We start from the raw sequence: 14,030 nt of genomic DNA on the forward strand, positions 1-14,030 counted from the left end.
TGCTACCATTGTATTGCATTATAAAACTTATCTTACTAAGTCGGTGATTGGAGAACAGACATTTAAGGTAATCAAAAGGAAGATGTACTAGTCATCTGAGATTATGATGACCTTTAATAAACAGATATTGAACACACATCTATGGACGCCAGCTTCCTAGCAATTCCTCCATTCAAGATTCTCGTGTTTGTTTGATCACTAATTTGCCAGATTTCGAGAAACTGAACCCATAACTATTGCACATACAAATTCTAAGTAGAACTCTTCTATTTACTCATTCGACAGAGAATACCGTGGTCATATCAGCCCAAATCTCATTCAGATTGAATTATGTGAATATACTTTATCTTTGCCTTTCCACATACTTAAATTAATGGTCAAAGGGTAAAAAGAAGAGAAACCAGACTGCATCAGTCCTCAGTGAACTGCCCTGACTTTCTATTATGCAACATGAGTAATTGAAGTACCCATGTGTTATGCACAGACCCTTTTATGATGGATTATCTTTACCCCACATGATAAATCTTGCCAAAATTTGGAAATAGCAAACTTTATTATTTCCCATTTCAAAAAGGTCTGCTCAATAAAAGCTCTTTCTTTCTCTCAGTGTAATATTATTACTTGGTAAGTGTCCTCCTCAACATCCTGTCCTCATACTCTGGATCGAACTGGTGCTCAGATCATTGCTTGCTACTCTTATTCCAATAATTAGGCTTTTTACTTTTCCTCCATTATCATAACTGACGGAAGCCACCAATGACCCCAAAATTCTTACAAGCCAAGCTACATGCCTTAGGAAAATATTGTGCTATGATCGGTTTGAAAATAAGCGCAATCACATTTAACGCTCAGGTGTTTGGGATGCACTCTGTGCAAACAAAAATATGGTAGTTTCTCCTCTAAGGCTCAGAAGTAGATGTGAGGAGTGTTGTTTCAAGCACCGTGGGCAGTAGCTTTACAATGTATAGACAAGCTTGCCACCAGATGAAGTAAGCCAACTAGCTGGGATCTGGACCCCCCCCCCCCCCCCCAGATGTTTACCCACAAAATCTCAAGACATTTTATGTCTGCTACACTCCCATACAGGACTGAAGCAAATCGTTGCTACGTCATAACTCGATTTAAGATCTGCTGTTCATGCTCAAGGCTGTCTATGAGAGTCTTACAAAACCAAACCCATAGCTGTCAAGCAGGAGTCCCCAAACTTCTGCACAATATTTATTTGTCATTGCTGAAAACCAAAATGACCTCTACAGCGAATGAAGTATTCTGTTTTTCCCTCTACCTCACTCCTTGGAACATCAAGAACATTTGCTTTCACAGAGGAGAATTGCATCAGCTGTGGATCCCAGCATTGCTCTTGGGAACCTTTTAGTTCCGCTGTCGCTTTGAAAATAATACCATGTCTTCATGCGTGTCCTCTGCGGCATGAAAAGAGAGGTTCCAGCATTCTGTCAGCTCCCACTCTCATTGTTCATCCATCTGCTGCGCAATGGACCAGTGGTAGACGACATCTGAGGAGGGGTGCGTGAGCCGTCAATGTCAGATTCACTGTCCGATCACAACATGAGACTGGTGGTTTGACAGGGCCATCCCCTCGCCGTGTTTCAGCCATCCATCATAGATCATAGCAGTGGCTATCAGGATTCCTCCTGTGTTCATGCCGAGTTCACATTGCAGGCCCCTGACAGGCAATAACAGAGGGGCCAGGTTAGTGGCATGCAGCATTTTAGGAGTAAGCATGTCCTCCCCTTTTAGAAGGCTAGACGCATGACAGTTTCCAGCAGAAAGCACACCACCTTAAAGTTTAATATTCTGTATGCTTTCATAGTAGGCAAACATGGATAATTAACTGTGCTCTTTCTGTCACTCAAAGACACCCTCTGTGTTTCAGGAAGCTGCTAAAGAGGTATGTTTACTCATTTGGAACAGTGATTGTGTGTTGCAGTATTTGTTTCAGTATATTTTGTTCATATTGTAGTGAACATTTACGAAAGAGCTAGAGGCAAAGCATCCCTCGGCACATAATCACCCATAAACACAAATTAAAATTGAGATATTACTTAAAGTACAAGCACGTATGAAACAAAAGGCTTCTTTGTTATATTAGTTTGCTTTAATAAATTGGAGTTCCCACTTTTTTAGATGTAGGATTTAATTTTTGTACATTTGCTTATTACAGCAATACGTTGTTAATGCACTGTAGTTCAGGGTCAGACGGTATGGAAAAACGCCGACCTTGTTCTCTTATAGAGTTCATTTGTGTAGCAGCAGCATCGTGTTATGCCGAGTTTTTTCGTTATGTAAAAAATGGAATAAAACTTTCCATATGCACCTCATTATGCCAGTTTTTTCGTGTTTTCGAAATGAACTTATAATTCTTTCAAGAGACTAAAGTGGTATTGGTCAGTCTTATTTCAGTTCTCTTGTCTGCTTTGAAGTTATATTGTCCGCTGAGAAATTAAATTACAAACAAAAGCTTCACAGTCCAATCACGTATTGCAAACTCCTTTTACAGTAAGGATTCGTTTTTTCTTTGATTGAACAGCTGTTAGGGTCTAAAGCAACTCCTGGGAAATGTATTACTCTCTTTAGTGCTTTGCAAAATTACTTAAATAAAAGCCATGCAACTGAACTACAGCTCCCAGAGCTGCAGGGCCCATGGTCCTTGTCACTGTCATTTTATGTTGGGTTTCCAAGAACTCAGGTTTGGTCCAGCCACTCAGCACGCTTGGGGGCTTTACATGTGTGTATATCGACAGTCTCCTCGCAGTCTTTGCACTTGACTGCGCAACACCAAACAAATTTACACTCGCACTTGATGGTCCGCGTGACGTGTGTGGTGTCATAACCTCGTCCGCAGCACATGACCTCACAGCGGTCATTCCCTCGCGACGTCTTGTTGCACACTCTTCCAGCTGTGCCTAGAGAGCCTTCGACAAAAAGAAACAAAACTTAGGTTAATCCTGACTGTTTTGGACCTGGTCACACAAGATGTGCACAGCTGAGTCTGTGTAGTGAAAGTGGCCTGAACCTTTTATGACTGCGCATATGATTGCATTCTATGAAAATAAACCAATAAGCCTGGATTTCTGTATACTACATACAGCCTCATATAGCCAGCTAACAGCATGACCTAACTGTTACTGGTCTTGGATGACTAGAACCTGAATGCATCGACCAGGTGTAGCCTCCTAAACCAAGATATTGCCTTCGTTTGCCTGGGGCTACTGTGCATGGCAATTGTCAGCTGTCTTAACTTAGTAACTGAGTGTTTTAAAGCTGTCTGCATTGATCCCATGGGTCCCTTGAGCATCGAATTCAACACTGTAGACATAAAAAATACATTGATTCAACAACACCCTGCTTTACCTACAACAAGCTGTTGCAGAGCTCTTGCTAGCAGCCACCACCATCTAGGTAGCAAGAACATTATATTTCATCCAACACAGCACAGCCATGCCATTAACAGCCATGCCATTAGGTTGGGTGCACCCGATAACTACTCCCACCCTCAAGAGGACCTTGAAAGTCCCCTTAGAAATGAGGGATTACTAGGGGAAAATTGGTAATGACCTAGTAATTCCTCATTTTTCCTCATTTTGCCCTGAGGTTTCAACTGGAGATTGTGGCCGCTTTTAGCAGTCAAAAGCAGATCTGCACTGTTTCCATGGAGTTTATAGCTATGCGTTGTAACTACTGCTAGCAGCCTCATCAGAATTAAAAGGGTCATCTTAATGAGGCGCTAAAAACAATATACATAAAGACCTAGCAAGGCTTTTTACTTGTTAGACAGTACATTGTGTACACATCCAAAACATTACAGGTATGTTATGTAGCTTTCCATCATCAGGCTCACACAGCATGCATCCCTAATGACACATCCAATGCATAATATCCAGAAGTACTCATCAGACCAATAATTGGTCATACATCACACACAGCGTAGATCTGTGGTATAGCTGGATCACAACAGCACTCCAATGGAACATGCTGTATGCTTTCCTCCAACAGAGCACATCAAGAAAGAATTCGTATTATTCATGCAAGTTAGCACACATACGTGAACACCTCGATAATATAGCACCAAACCGCATTGTTTAGCACTTGATGCACATAGCCGTCTGATTCGCAGTGTGCATTTTTACCTAGAACTGCATAAGCAATTTGGTAGAGCACCGTGGTATAACACCAAGTTAATTCATTGACAACCCATTCCTTATGACTTACTCACCTAACAATCAAAATGACATAAGGACATCACTGTTGGCACATAAACCACTAGTCATATTAACTCTGGCCTGTAATGGAACCCTCAAAAAGACATTTGGAACACACTTGAGCTTTGTAAGCTGTATAAGGCAATAACAATGGTAGTATTGAACATAGATATGGTGGCGCAGTGGATTAATGCATCCACTGTAGGGGCCTGTGTTCGACTTCATGGTCCCAGGTTCTAATCCTGGCGGGTCCACTCAGCCTTTCATCCATCTGAGGTCGATAAAATGAGTACCATTGAGTTGGGTAACAATGTACATCTGTTATTCAGCGCCTTGAGACTCTTGGGTGATACGTGCGCTTTACAAATACACCTGTTATATTTATGTAAATATATCTCACACTCTGGAAACAAACATCTATTGGTTGGAGACTTTAATCCATGGTTTAACTACTCCTAATATGGGTCTTTTTCATCTTGCATCAAAAAACTGAAATGCCTTGTCTAATTCACAAATAGGAAGCACACTATATTCCATTAAAACCACATACATACTATGTAAATCACAAAATCTGTATTTTGGTGATTGAAATATAGTATTTCATTGGTATTTACAAAATGCGTTTCATAGACTTTCCAAAGCCTAAATTGCTTTTTCGTCCAGTTGCCATTTTTAAATAGGCCTTGAAACCCATGGCGAGGTTGTGAAGCACTCTGGTTTGTATTGGGTTTCTAGGCGCCCTTTGGAATGTGTGCTTAAAGGGTCTGATTTGTAGATTGGCTTATATGGGACAAGCTGACAGATGTCTGCACTTTGTTGACAAATGGGTCTTTAAGTTTTACTTTGACAGAATTTTTCCTCATGCCTTTTCAATCCTGAAGGAGGAGGAGGCATGAATCCTTGCTTCAGATAGTTTGGTATATACTTTGATATATTTTGCCCGCTGTTCTACCTCGTCTTGACCAATTGTCTTGCCAGAGTGTCTAAAGTTTGTTTTGAAAAATGAAAACAGATAGTTGCAAAGAATCTGGTGAGAGAATTGCGATGATCTTACAACAGATCTATGATGATTAAAAAAGGGAATAGGGCCACTTACTTCTGCAGAGATTTTAGCACCAGGAATAGATTTACAATTGACTTCTACGCCTTTTTGCATCGACCTGGCAGCTAAACTCACAACAGTCTAGACTGCTGGATGGCCACCAACATCTTGAAACATAATCCCTCAAAAACAAAACTTAAAATCACCAGAAATGACATTCATAAATTAAATCCTTCTATCTGGCCCAAGGATGTGGGCCTTTGCCAAAAGCCCTCAAAGGTGGGACCTAATTTGCGAATTTATTTAGACTCTGGCCTTACATTACAACATCAGGTCTCCAGGGTTAATACATGTTTCTGACAGCTTAAACTCCCAAGAAAAATGTTGCCCTTTATTGATAACTGCCACCATATCCCAGTTGTCCTGCATTACTTCAATATAATTTCGACATTGGTGATGCCTTCTATATGTGGTTTCCAGACACTTTTGAAGCTCCTGCAAAACATGGCTGTCTTTTAGATCACCTGCGTTCCCGATGTGACGGTTTCTCTCCTGTTCTCAAACAAATGCACTGATTACCCACTAAGAACAAGATCTTATTTAAAAGGATATTATTAAAAAATACATGAATTGTTTTGCATTTAGATAATCCATAGCTCCACCACTCAGTTTGTTCTCTAAATCCAACATCTCGTGCTGCCTTTGTCCTTTCGTTCTCGGAGGCCTTTTCTGTTGGACATCCCCACAACTGGGACCAAAATTTACAGAGCCAAAGCCTTTTCCATGGCAGCAGCCAGGGGAGTGGAACAAACTCTCAGATGAATGGCGCTCCTCCTCAGACCTCTCTTTTTGGATACTTTTAAATAGCTTTCTTTTTAACATTTCAGATTAATTGTAGCTTTAGCGTTTCTCAGTCTTACTGTTAAGAAACTTCACTGAACCGTAAACATGCAAATACAACACAGGGACGGTTTTTTGTATTACACAATGAATAAGAGAGGGTAAAAGGGAAATGGGTGTTCTTCCATTTATTTTCCAATTGGAGCAATTAGATCAACTTAAATTGCAGAGAAAAATCTGTGACCTTTAAAAAGAAAATCTAAAAAAAGCGATTGGAAAAAAATCTACCTTAATACGAAAAGAGGTACTAATTAGTTTACATAGTGGTTATAAATAAAACACTTTGCAAAGGATTCTGTGGTCGGTCAGTCCGAATATTATTAGGAAGAAGACACCTTCAGAGAAAATACTTTTCGAAAATGTGGGTCTTGTCGTGAGTAAGATGATTAATGAGAAACAGAAAGCCTGAAACAAGACCGGTATTGAGAACAGAGTGGCAATTCAAGCTTTAGTGTTATCAATCCTAATCTTAAAGCCTCCATTGAAAATACCGATAGGATTTTACCCATCCAGTGGGACGTATGTAATGATATAGATAAAGCTTTGTCTACAATCATACAGAAACCTCTAAAGATACTATATTATCTGGTGCATAATGTTTTTATTGCAGTTAGCATTTATGACGTGTGAGTTGCCCCCTAAATCCATGGAATTTTAATATTGTGGAACATGTAACAACTGAATACCAGAAACAGGTGTGTGTATATTTGTGCATGTAGCCTCAGCACCAATTGCACAGGTACATCAACTGCAGCATATTCTTTGAAAAATTACAGATGCAGTTTGGATTAAGTAGGGAGTTCAAAACTGATATTAGAACTGGAATCGCAACTCCATGGGGGAATTATAAAAATAAATCTGCAATACTCTATAGCAAAACAACTTTGAAACAATATGTTTAAATTGATTAAAATGAAAACGAGGTGGACGGTAAATACATCCTCATTCACACAACAAGGGACCTGACGTAGCAATGTGTTTTACCCACTATGTGCCGATGGGGAAATGTATTCATACATAAAGGCCAAAGATCTTTGAATATTTACGGGAGCAGGTGGCATTGCCCCTGCAATACATGTGCTAAGTGGCTGGAGTTTTGCATTTTAATTTACGTTTTGAGTATTGGGGCTGAGAAAATGAGTGTTTCCTTAAGATTACCATAGGGATAACCAACATAAATGTGGAGAAAAGCTCAGGCATTAAAATATTGTGGGAATTTGCACATATACATCTATTTTAAATATTTTAATTGATTTTACAGAAACCGACCAAATCAATATCTTCAATATTGGGCTTACATTTCAATATGCCGTGTTATGGTTTAGTCAGCTATTTACAGATGTATACCATTTCAGCAGTGCTAACAGTAAGGATTATACAAAAGTCTCCTGCTTTAGAAGGGGCACCGCACATTCAGTGGATTCAGCATTCATATTTTTGCTAATAACAGAGAAAAGGCTTTGAATTTAAATTTGATAGCGTCATGCTTAAGAACTGGGTGGACACCCATCATGCAATATTTGGCTGTGAGTTCAATTATAGGGTCCACAATTCCATTCAGCACTTCTAGAGCGAGTATCCAATGCACCTCCACAACAAGGCATACCATATGGATCCCATTTGTGTCATTAGATTGGCATTTTAGGCAGTTGCCCATTCGCGTTGGGTATGTCTTACCTAGTAACCAAGGGGTGCTATGTTATATGAAAAAGTGTGTAGTTTGACAAGTGCAGCCTCGCATTACACATGATTTCTTTGTATAATCTAGTGCTCTTAACCATTACCTAGATTTTTATTGTAAACTAAGATTGGCGCCACATGTGCAATTGCTGTAATGTTTCTTTCTTTCTTTTTTTACTTTGAAACACTTTGTATATTGATGAGATTAATGTGCCCCCTTGTGTCAATCCCTATAATGTACCCAATGTGGAAGATTCAGGTGACCTGCCAGGGAATCCCTCAAATGTCAGCCATGTGGAAATGTTCTGCTCCTATACCAAATCTATTTCTGGCTTTCTCAAACGACAAGAAGGCATTGTTTATGCATAGATCGTCCAGTTTGCGACACTGTCTCTCAAACAATCCCATCAGTTCAGCCTCCATACAGGACGGTCACAGGGCATAATTTAGGACATTTCTTGTTACTCAGGTCCATTTTGCAGTCATTAGAGAAAGCAAGGGGTATATCTACAATGCAGCGATAGAAAATTATCGACGCTTTTGCGGCCGTTTTCGGCCGATAAGCGGCGATAATTTTATCGCCTAATTAGCAAGGTCACGCTAACGCGTGAAACCTTGCATTAGCGCACAAATTCCTAATGCCCAGCTTTGCATCTCTAATGAGATGCAAAGTGGGCGTTCCTGACCTGACATGACAGGAGCAATCTTGCTAAGCGACATTTCTCCTATCATCAAGCCCAACGCTATGAAGAATAGCGGCAAGAAAAGTAGCGATAACCCCTGTTATCGCTACTTTCCTTACGCCTGCTTCAGGACTGACTTAGCCATGATATCCTATGGAAGGTGGATATCATGGCTAAGTTTGTGAGGCCCTATCAACAAGCTAACGCCACATTTTGTGAGATTATCGCTGGTTTTCTAGCCATAATCTCATGTTAGGCAGTTAGCGCTAGGATTTTTATCGCTTTTGAGATAAGCGTTGCTAATAGCACGCTATCTCAGCGATAAAAATCCACGTTAGCCGGCGATAATTATCCTAGCGCTGAGTGCGCTTAGCGATAATTATCGCAGGTTGTTGCTGATATGCCCCAAAGTGCGAATCAGCAACCCACCACTATTGTAAGGATGGTTAATCCGCAGGAAATACAATCATAACGGCGGTCAGCTTGGAGAAAGCTTTATTGTGTCTTGACAGGACAAGAACCAGTGGTAGAATGCCTAACGGCAACACAATCATAACTCCCCAAAGCTCCCATACATTTGAAAGAGGCCACTAGGCAAGGAACGAAATGACACGCGGCACAGAGCAAGACAGTCACGAGCTGTGACAAGGAATCACACTTGTGACAGCCACGCTCCGAGCACCCAACAACTATGGGTCCCCTGAACACTTCCTTTGAGAGATTGTCATCATCAATGACCACAGAAATGATTTCTGAATCAGAATCATCTTCAGACTCTACCACACACGCTATGGCTTTATTTTGTTATCTCCTTTTAAGACACACCTTAGCAAAATGGCCAATTTTCTTGCAAAAATTGCACATAACGTTTGCAGCAGGACATCTACCTCCTTTGGGGTGCGGAAAATTTCGAAAACCGTAGACATATATTTTTAGGTATAGGAATGTCTACTTTATGTTTGGTGTTTATGGACCCATTATTCTTGACAAATCTTTGATTTTGTTTATTTCCCACAACCACATTCACACTTTCAGATGGTTTGTCATCGAGTTCTTTCAACAAGACTTGTGACATTTCAATACTCTTAGCTACTTTGATGGTTTCATCAAGTGACGGATTGCCCATGGCAAAATGTTTTTGCCTAATATCCTTATCCTTGCATTGACAAACAAATTGATCCCTGATAAGCTGATCAGTGAAATTTTCAAATATGCAGACCGATGCTAGTGCTCTTAAGACAGACACATAAGCATCTACATCTTCTCCTTCTGACTGTTTTCTCTTGAAGAACTTATGTCTCAAAACCATGAGACTTGGCTTTTTGTCAAACCTAGTTTTAAGTTTGCGTACAGTTTCTTGATATTCATCAATATTTTTTCCAGCCTCAACAGGTATGTCAGGTAAATGTTTAATAATTGACATTCCTTCAAAACCTAACGAGTGGAGCAATAAACACTTCTTTCTTTTAGCACTAAATATAAGAGCGCCAATGACTCCTAAATACGCTTCATACGCATCAAACCAGACCTCCAATTTAACAGATGGTTCACCAGGAGTGTCTAGGAACGCTGGGGGTGGAGTAACAGCTTGCATAGTACACATATCAGTGATTTAGAACAATAGTAATATAAATAGTAGTACTGAAATTATACTGTAAAATGGAGGTAAATAAACTTGTACAACAGAAATGCAAAAGTTAAGTTAAAATTTGCTGCAGTAAGAAGTGTGCAAATAGATTTGAGTTAATTGGAAACTTCAATGTTAAATGACATCAAATGTTTTAAGTTAAAAGTGCGTTTGGATCACAGATCCTAAAAGGTGAATGGCAGGATGAAAGTGTGTGAATCACTGAGATCCACGTTTAGATTAATAGACATTAAATCCAAGAAGTATGTGAAAATAAGTGTGCAAATCACCGGGATTTCGCGATACTCACGGCTGGTATCGGCACAGGGTAGCGTTGTTATGGTAACGCTTGCCGAGGGAAAACGAGCTAGTGGTGATGGAAAGAATCGATGCTGCCGGCGCTTATTGAAGCATGCGTAGCCTAGCGTCTTTAGAGATGTGCATGCGCTTTGGGCATTAGTCAGTCTACTGGGCGAGATGAAAGCCCAGGCGCGACTAGAGGTGGCAAAATCCCAATAAAATGGCTGAAAATGATGCTCAGAATTGTAGACGTTGACCCCAGGGCATGGCGTCTGCCCGACAGAGGAGGAAAACTCAAAGAGACAACGGCAGCAGTGACTTTTCCAAATTTCCTCGGGACTTCGCTGGGATCCGGTCGAGCACGAGTGTGGTGCGGCTTCCAGGAAAAGACGACTCCACGTAACTGCACACAGGGAAGCAACTCCAGTGCTGGAACAACTGCGAACAGAGGTAGGGGCAAACAGTGGTAAAACTTAACGGTAAGATGAAGGCTGTGGCGTTATGCGGTTCATGGCGTGCTGAGCTGCTTAAGCGTGTTAAGGCGTGCTTGAGGTTGGCTCACGCTGCGGGTTCTGCTGTGTAGTCAAATCGTCGCCATAAATGTTGTAGTAATTGACTCCACCTCAATGTAGTTTGAGTAGTTTATTTCCAGAGACTACACAGCTGGCAGATCCGTACATCACCAGGTCCAGCAGTAACTGACATTAACAATTCAAACTCTTAAACATCAACATTCTGAGAATGCGCACTGCTCCTATGACAACGTAGAATCTAAGAGAGCATATGCAGTAAGTACAACAGACTCTTTTCTGGTAGAGTCATATTCTTTTAAGTTATTACCTACTAGCCTACAATAGTTTTTCTTTATTTATAATTACTATTAGGTGTAATAGTTGTGACTTTCTACTTTAGGTCTGTCGATGACAGATTTTCATGTGTTTATTTCTTTTTTGATCCCTAATGGGTTGCTGCCTGATACACAGGTCACACAGACTTTTCTTTACTCTGAAGGAGAGCTTATACTCATGAGTTGATACCCAATATGGTTTGTGCCATGCTCTGTACAGAGCATATGTTGTATACTTTGTAAGCAGTTACACATACTTGTGTGTGTATATATATATCACCAGTAGAAAGTTATAGTTAGGACCTATTTTCCATAGGAAATCTGCAACATTCTATTCCCAATAAGTCTGGCGCCGGTTGATGAATCCTCGTGAAATTTCCCAAACTTTTGGCCAGGTCCGCTCCGCTCCTACCCTGAAAGTTTTGCGGTGATCTGTCAAGCGGGGCCGAGAAAAAAGGGGGGTCCCAAAACGCGTTTACCCCATGCAATTTTCCATAGGATCTGTTGTCGCAGCTACAGCCCGAACCGCTGAATGGAATGACACCAAATTTGGCAAAGAGGTAGTCCTCAGTTCAGACTCGTGCCTCTTGCATAAATGGTGTGAATCCGTTAAGTAGTTCCTGAGAAAATTTGAGTTACAAGTACATATGTATCTATGGCCGGGGAGAATACGCGCACCCTACCCGCACCGTAAGCGCACCCTCCTCGAACCGAGCGCGCACCGTCCCAATCGCGCGCTGAATGCTAATTGGCTGTCGAGTGTCTGTCTACATTCGAAACCAGGAACTGTTGGCGTCCATTTTCTGCCTCGGTAGAAGCGAGGCTGAAGAAGCAAGGGGAATAAGTGTGTAAAACATATAAAGGGGGCAGAGTGGAGATACTCTTACCCTCTAGAGGTGGTTAGGGGTCCCAGAAGGACCCCCTGGGGCCCCCTTTTTTTTTTTTTTAATCGGCGAAATGTGCGCACGGTGCGCGCATCCTATCGCGTTGGGTGCACTGATTCTCTCGCGTAGGGTGCGCGGATCCAAGGAAAAAAAAAAGGAAAAAAGACAAATCATTGGTTGTATGACAACTTTCTACACTGAAAGGTAGAATGTATATTTCTGTTTTTTAAAGGCATGATTCTTATTGGTTAACAAAAACTGATTGTAAGGAACATTATATATGATAAGCTGATATGTTGAAAAGTCAAGCACACTTGCTGTCTTGTTTAGCAACATTGTGTGCTGAACTTGTGACCTGTGTGCTCAGTGCAGTGTTCCATGACCTGTTTCTATGGTAATAGGCAGAAGGAAGATTGGGGGAAGGGTTGAAATGTATTTCATTTGGAAAGGGTTGAAATGTTTAACCAATAGAAATGTGTGTTTGCTTTTGAATTTATGTGTGAAGGATTGTGATTTGATGCTTACATGTATATGTGTGGAAAATGAAAGGGAAACTTTTCCATTCTTTGTTTTTGCTGAGAGGTGCACAGTGCAGAGATTCTGTAAAAGAAAATCTGGTGTGTGACTGATATACTTCTTAATCTACAAAACAACTTGAAAGGTGAGTTATTTAATTGTGAGGGGATGTATGTAGACTATTTTGATTTTAATCAGACTAATGTATTTCTCCTGCTAAAGTGTAGGGAGTACTTTTTTCTCTACAATCTTATTGACAGTGTGTGTGCATGTAGAAACCATTCTGTGATAAGCATTTGTGTTTTTCATGTGTTTGCAGACAGATAACTGTGTTGTTTGTTATATTTTGGTAGAATTAGAAACCAGTCATTGTTTATGAATTTGTGAAATGAGTTATGTTTCTATACTAAAATGTAGTACTCCTTCTAGATGAAGAAATGTGTTTTGGTAAGCTGCTAGGGATAGTGTTGCTTGTCTAGAATCACAATGTGAGTCTGTGTGCATTTGGGAACCACTGTGAGAGAAGCATTTGGTAACATTGTGTATTTGCTGACAGATAACTGTTTTAAAACCTGTCTTGTTGTCAAGTTTTAGTAGCATTAGAAGGCAGTTTTTGCTTACGCCTTGATTAAATGAGTCAGACTTTGACACAAAAGTGCAGTCCTGAAATATGTAGATTGTGTGCAGTTCCCTACCACTTCCACTGTCGTGAATGAGTTTTGGTAAACTCCTAGGGATAGTGGTGCTTGTCTAGAATCACACTGTAAGTCTGTGTGCATTTGGGAACCACTGTGAGAGAAGCATTAGGTAACATTGTGTATTTGCTGACAGATAACTGTTTTAAAACCTGTCTTGTTGTCAAGTTTTACTAGCATTAGAAGCCAGTTTTTGCTTATGCTTTGAATAAATGAGTCAGGCTTTGACACAAAAGTGCAGTCCTGAAATATGTAAATTGTGTGCAGTTCCCTTACCACTTCCACAGTAGTGAATTATTTTTGGTAAACTCCTAGGTATAGTGGTTGTTGTCTAGAATCACACTGTGAGTCTGTGTGCATTAGGGAACTACTGTGAGAGAAGTATTTGGTAAAATTGTGTATTTGGTGACAGATAACTGTTTTAAAACCTGTCATTTTGTCAAGTTTTAGTAGCATTAGAAGCCAGTCTTTGCTTATGCATTGATAAAATGATTCATGCTTTGACACTAATGTGCTGTACTTTAATATGTAGATTGTGTGTAGTCTCCTTACACCTTGCACAGTAGTGAATGAGTTTTGGTAAGCTGCTAGGGATAGTGTTGCTTGTCTAGAATCACACTGTGAGTCTGTGTGAAT

At 40.4% G+C, this 14,030-nt stretch overlaps 1 protein-coding gene across 1 annotated transcript in view; it reads right to left on the minus strand.

The window, feature by feature from the left end:
- Positions 1-2,097: 2,097 nt before the first annotated feature.
- Positions 2,098-14,030, minus strand: part of LOC146870158 (protein Wnt-2b-A-like) — an 873,677-nt gene continuing 861,744 nt past the window's right edge. Inside the window, exon 5 of the mRNA XM_085629181.1 lies at positions 2,098-2,933. Within this exon, the coding sequence (XP_085485307.1) occupies positions 2,704-2,933 (230 nt within the window). The 3' untranslated portion in view covers positions 2,098-2,703. The remainder of the gene's footprint in view (positions 2,934-14,030) is intronic.

This window comes from Triturus cristatus, chromosome 1_1, assembly GCF_964204655.1.
Source record: "Triturus cristatus chromosome 1_1, aTriCri1.1, whole genome shotgun sequence".
Classification (NCBI taxonomy): domain Eukaryota; kingdom Metazoa; phylum Chordata; class Amphibia; order Caudata; family Salamandridae; genus Triturus; species Triturus cristatus.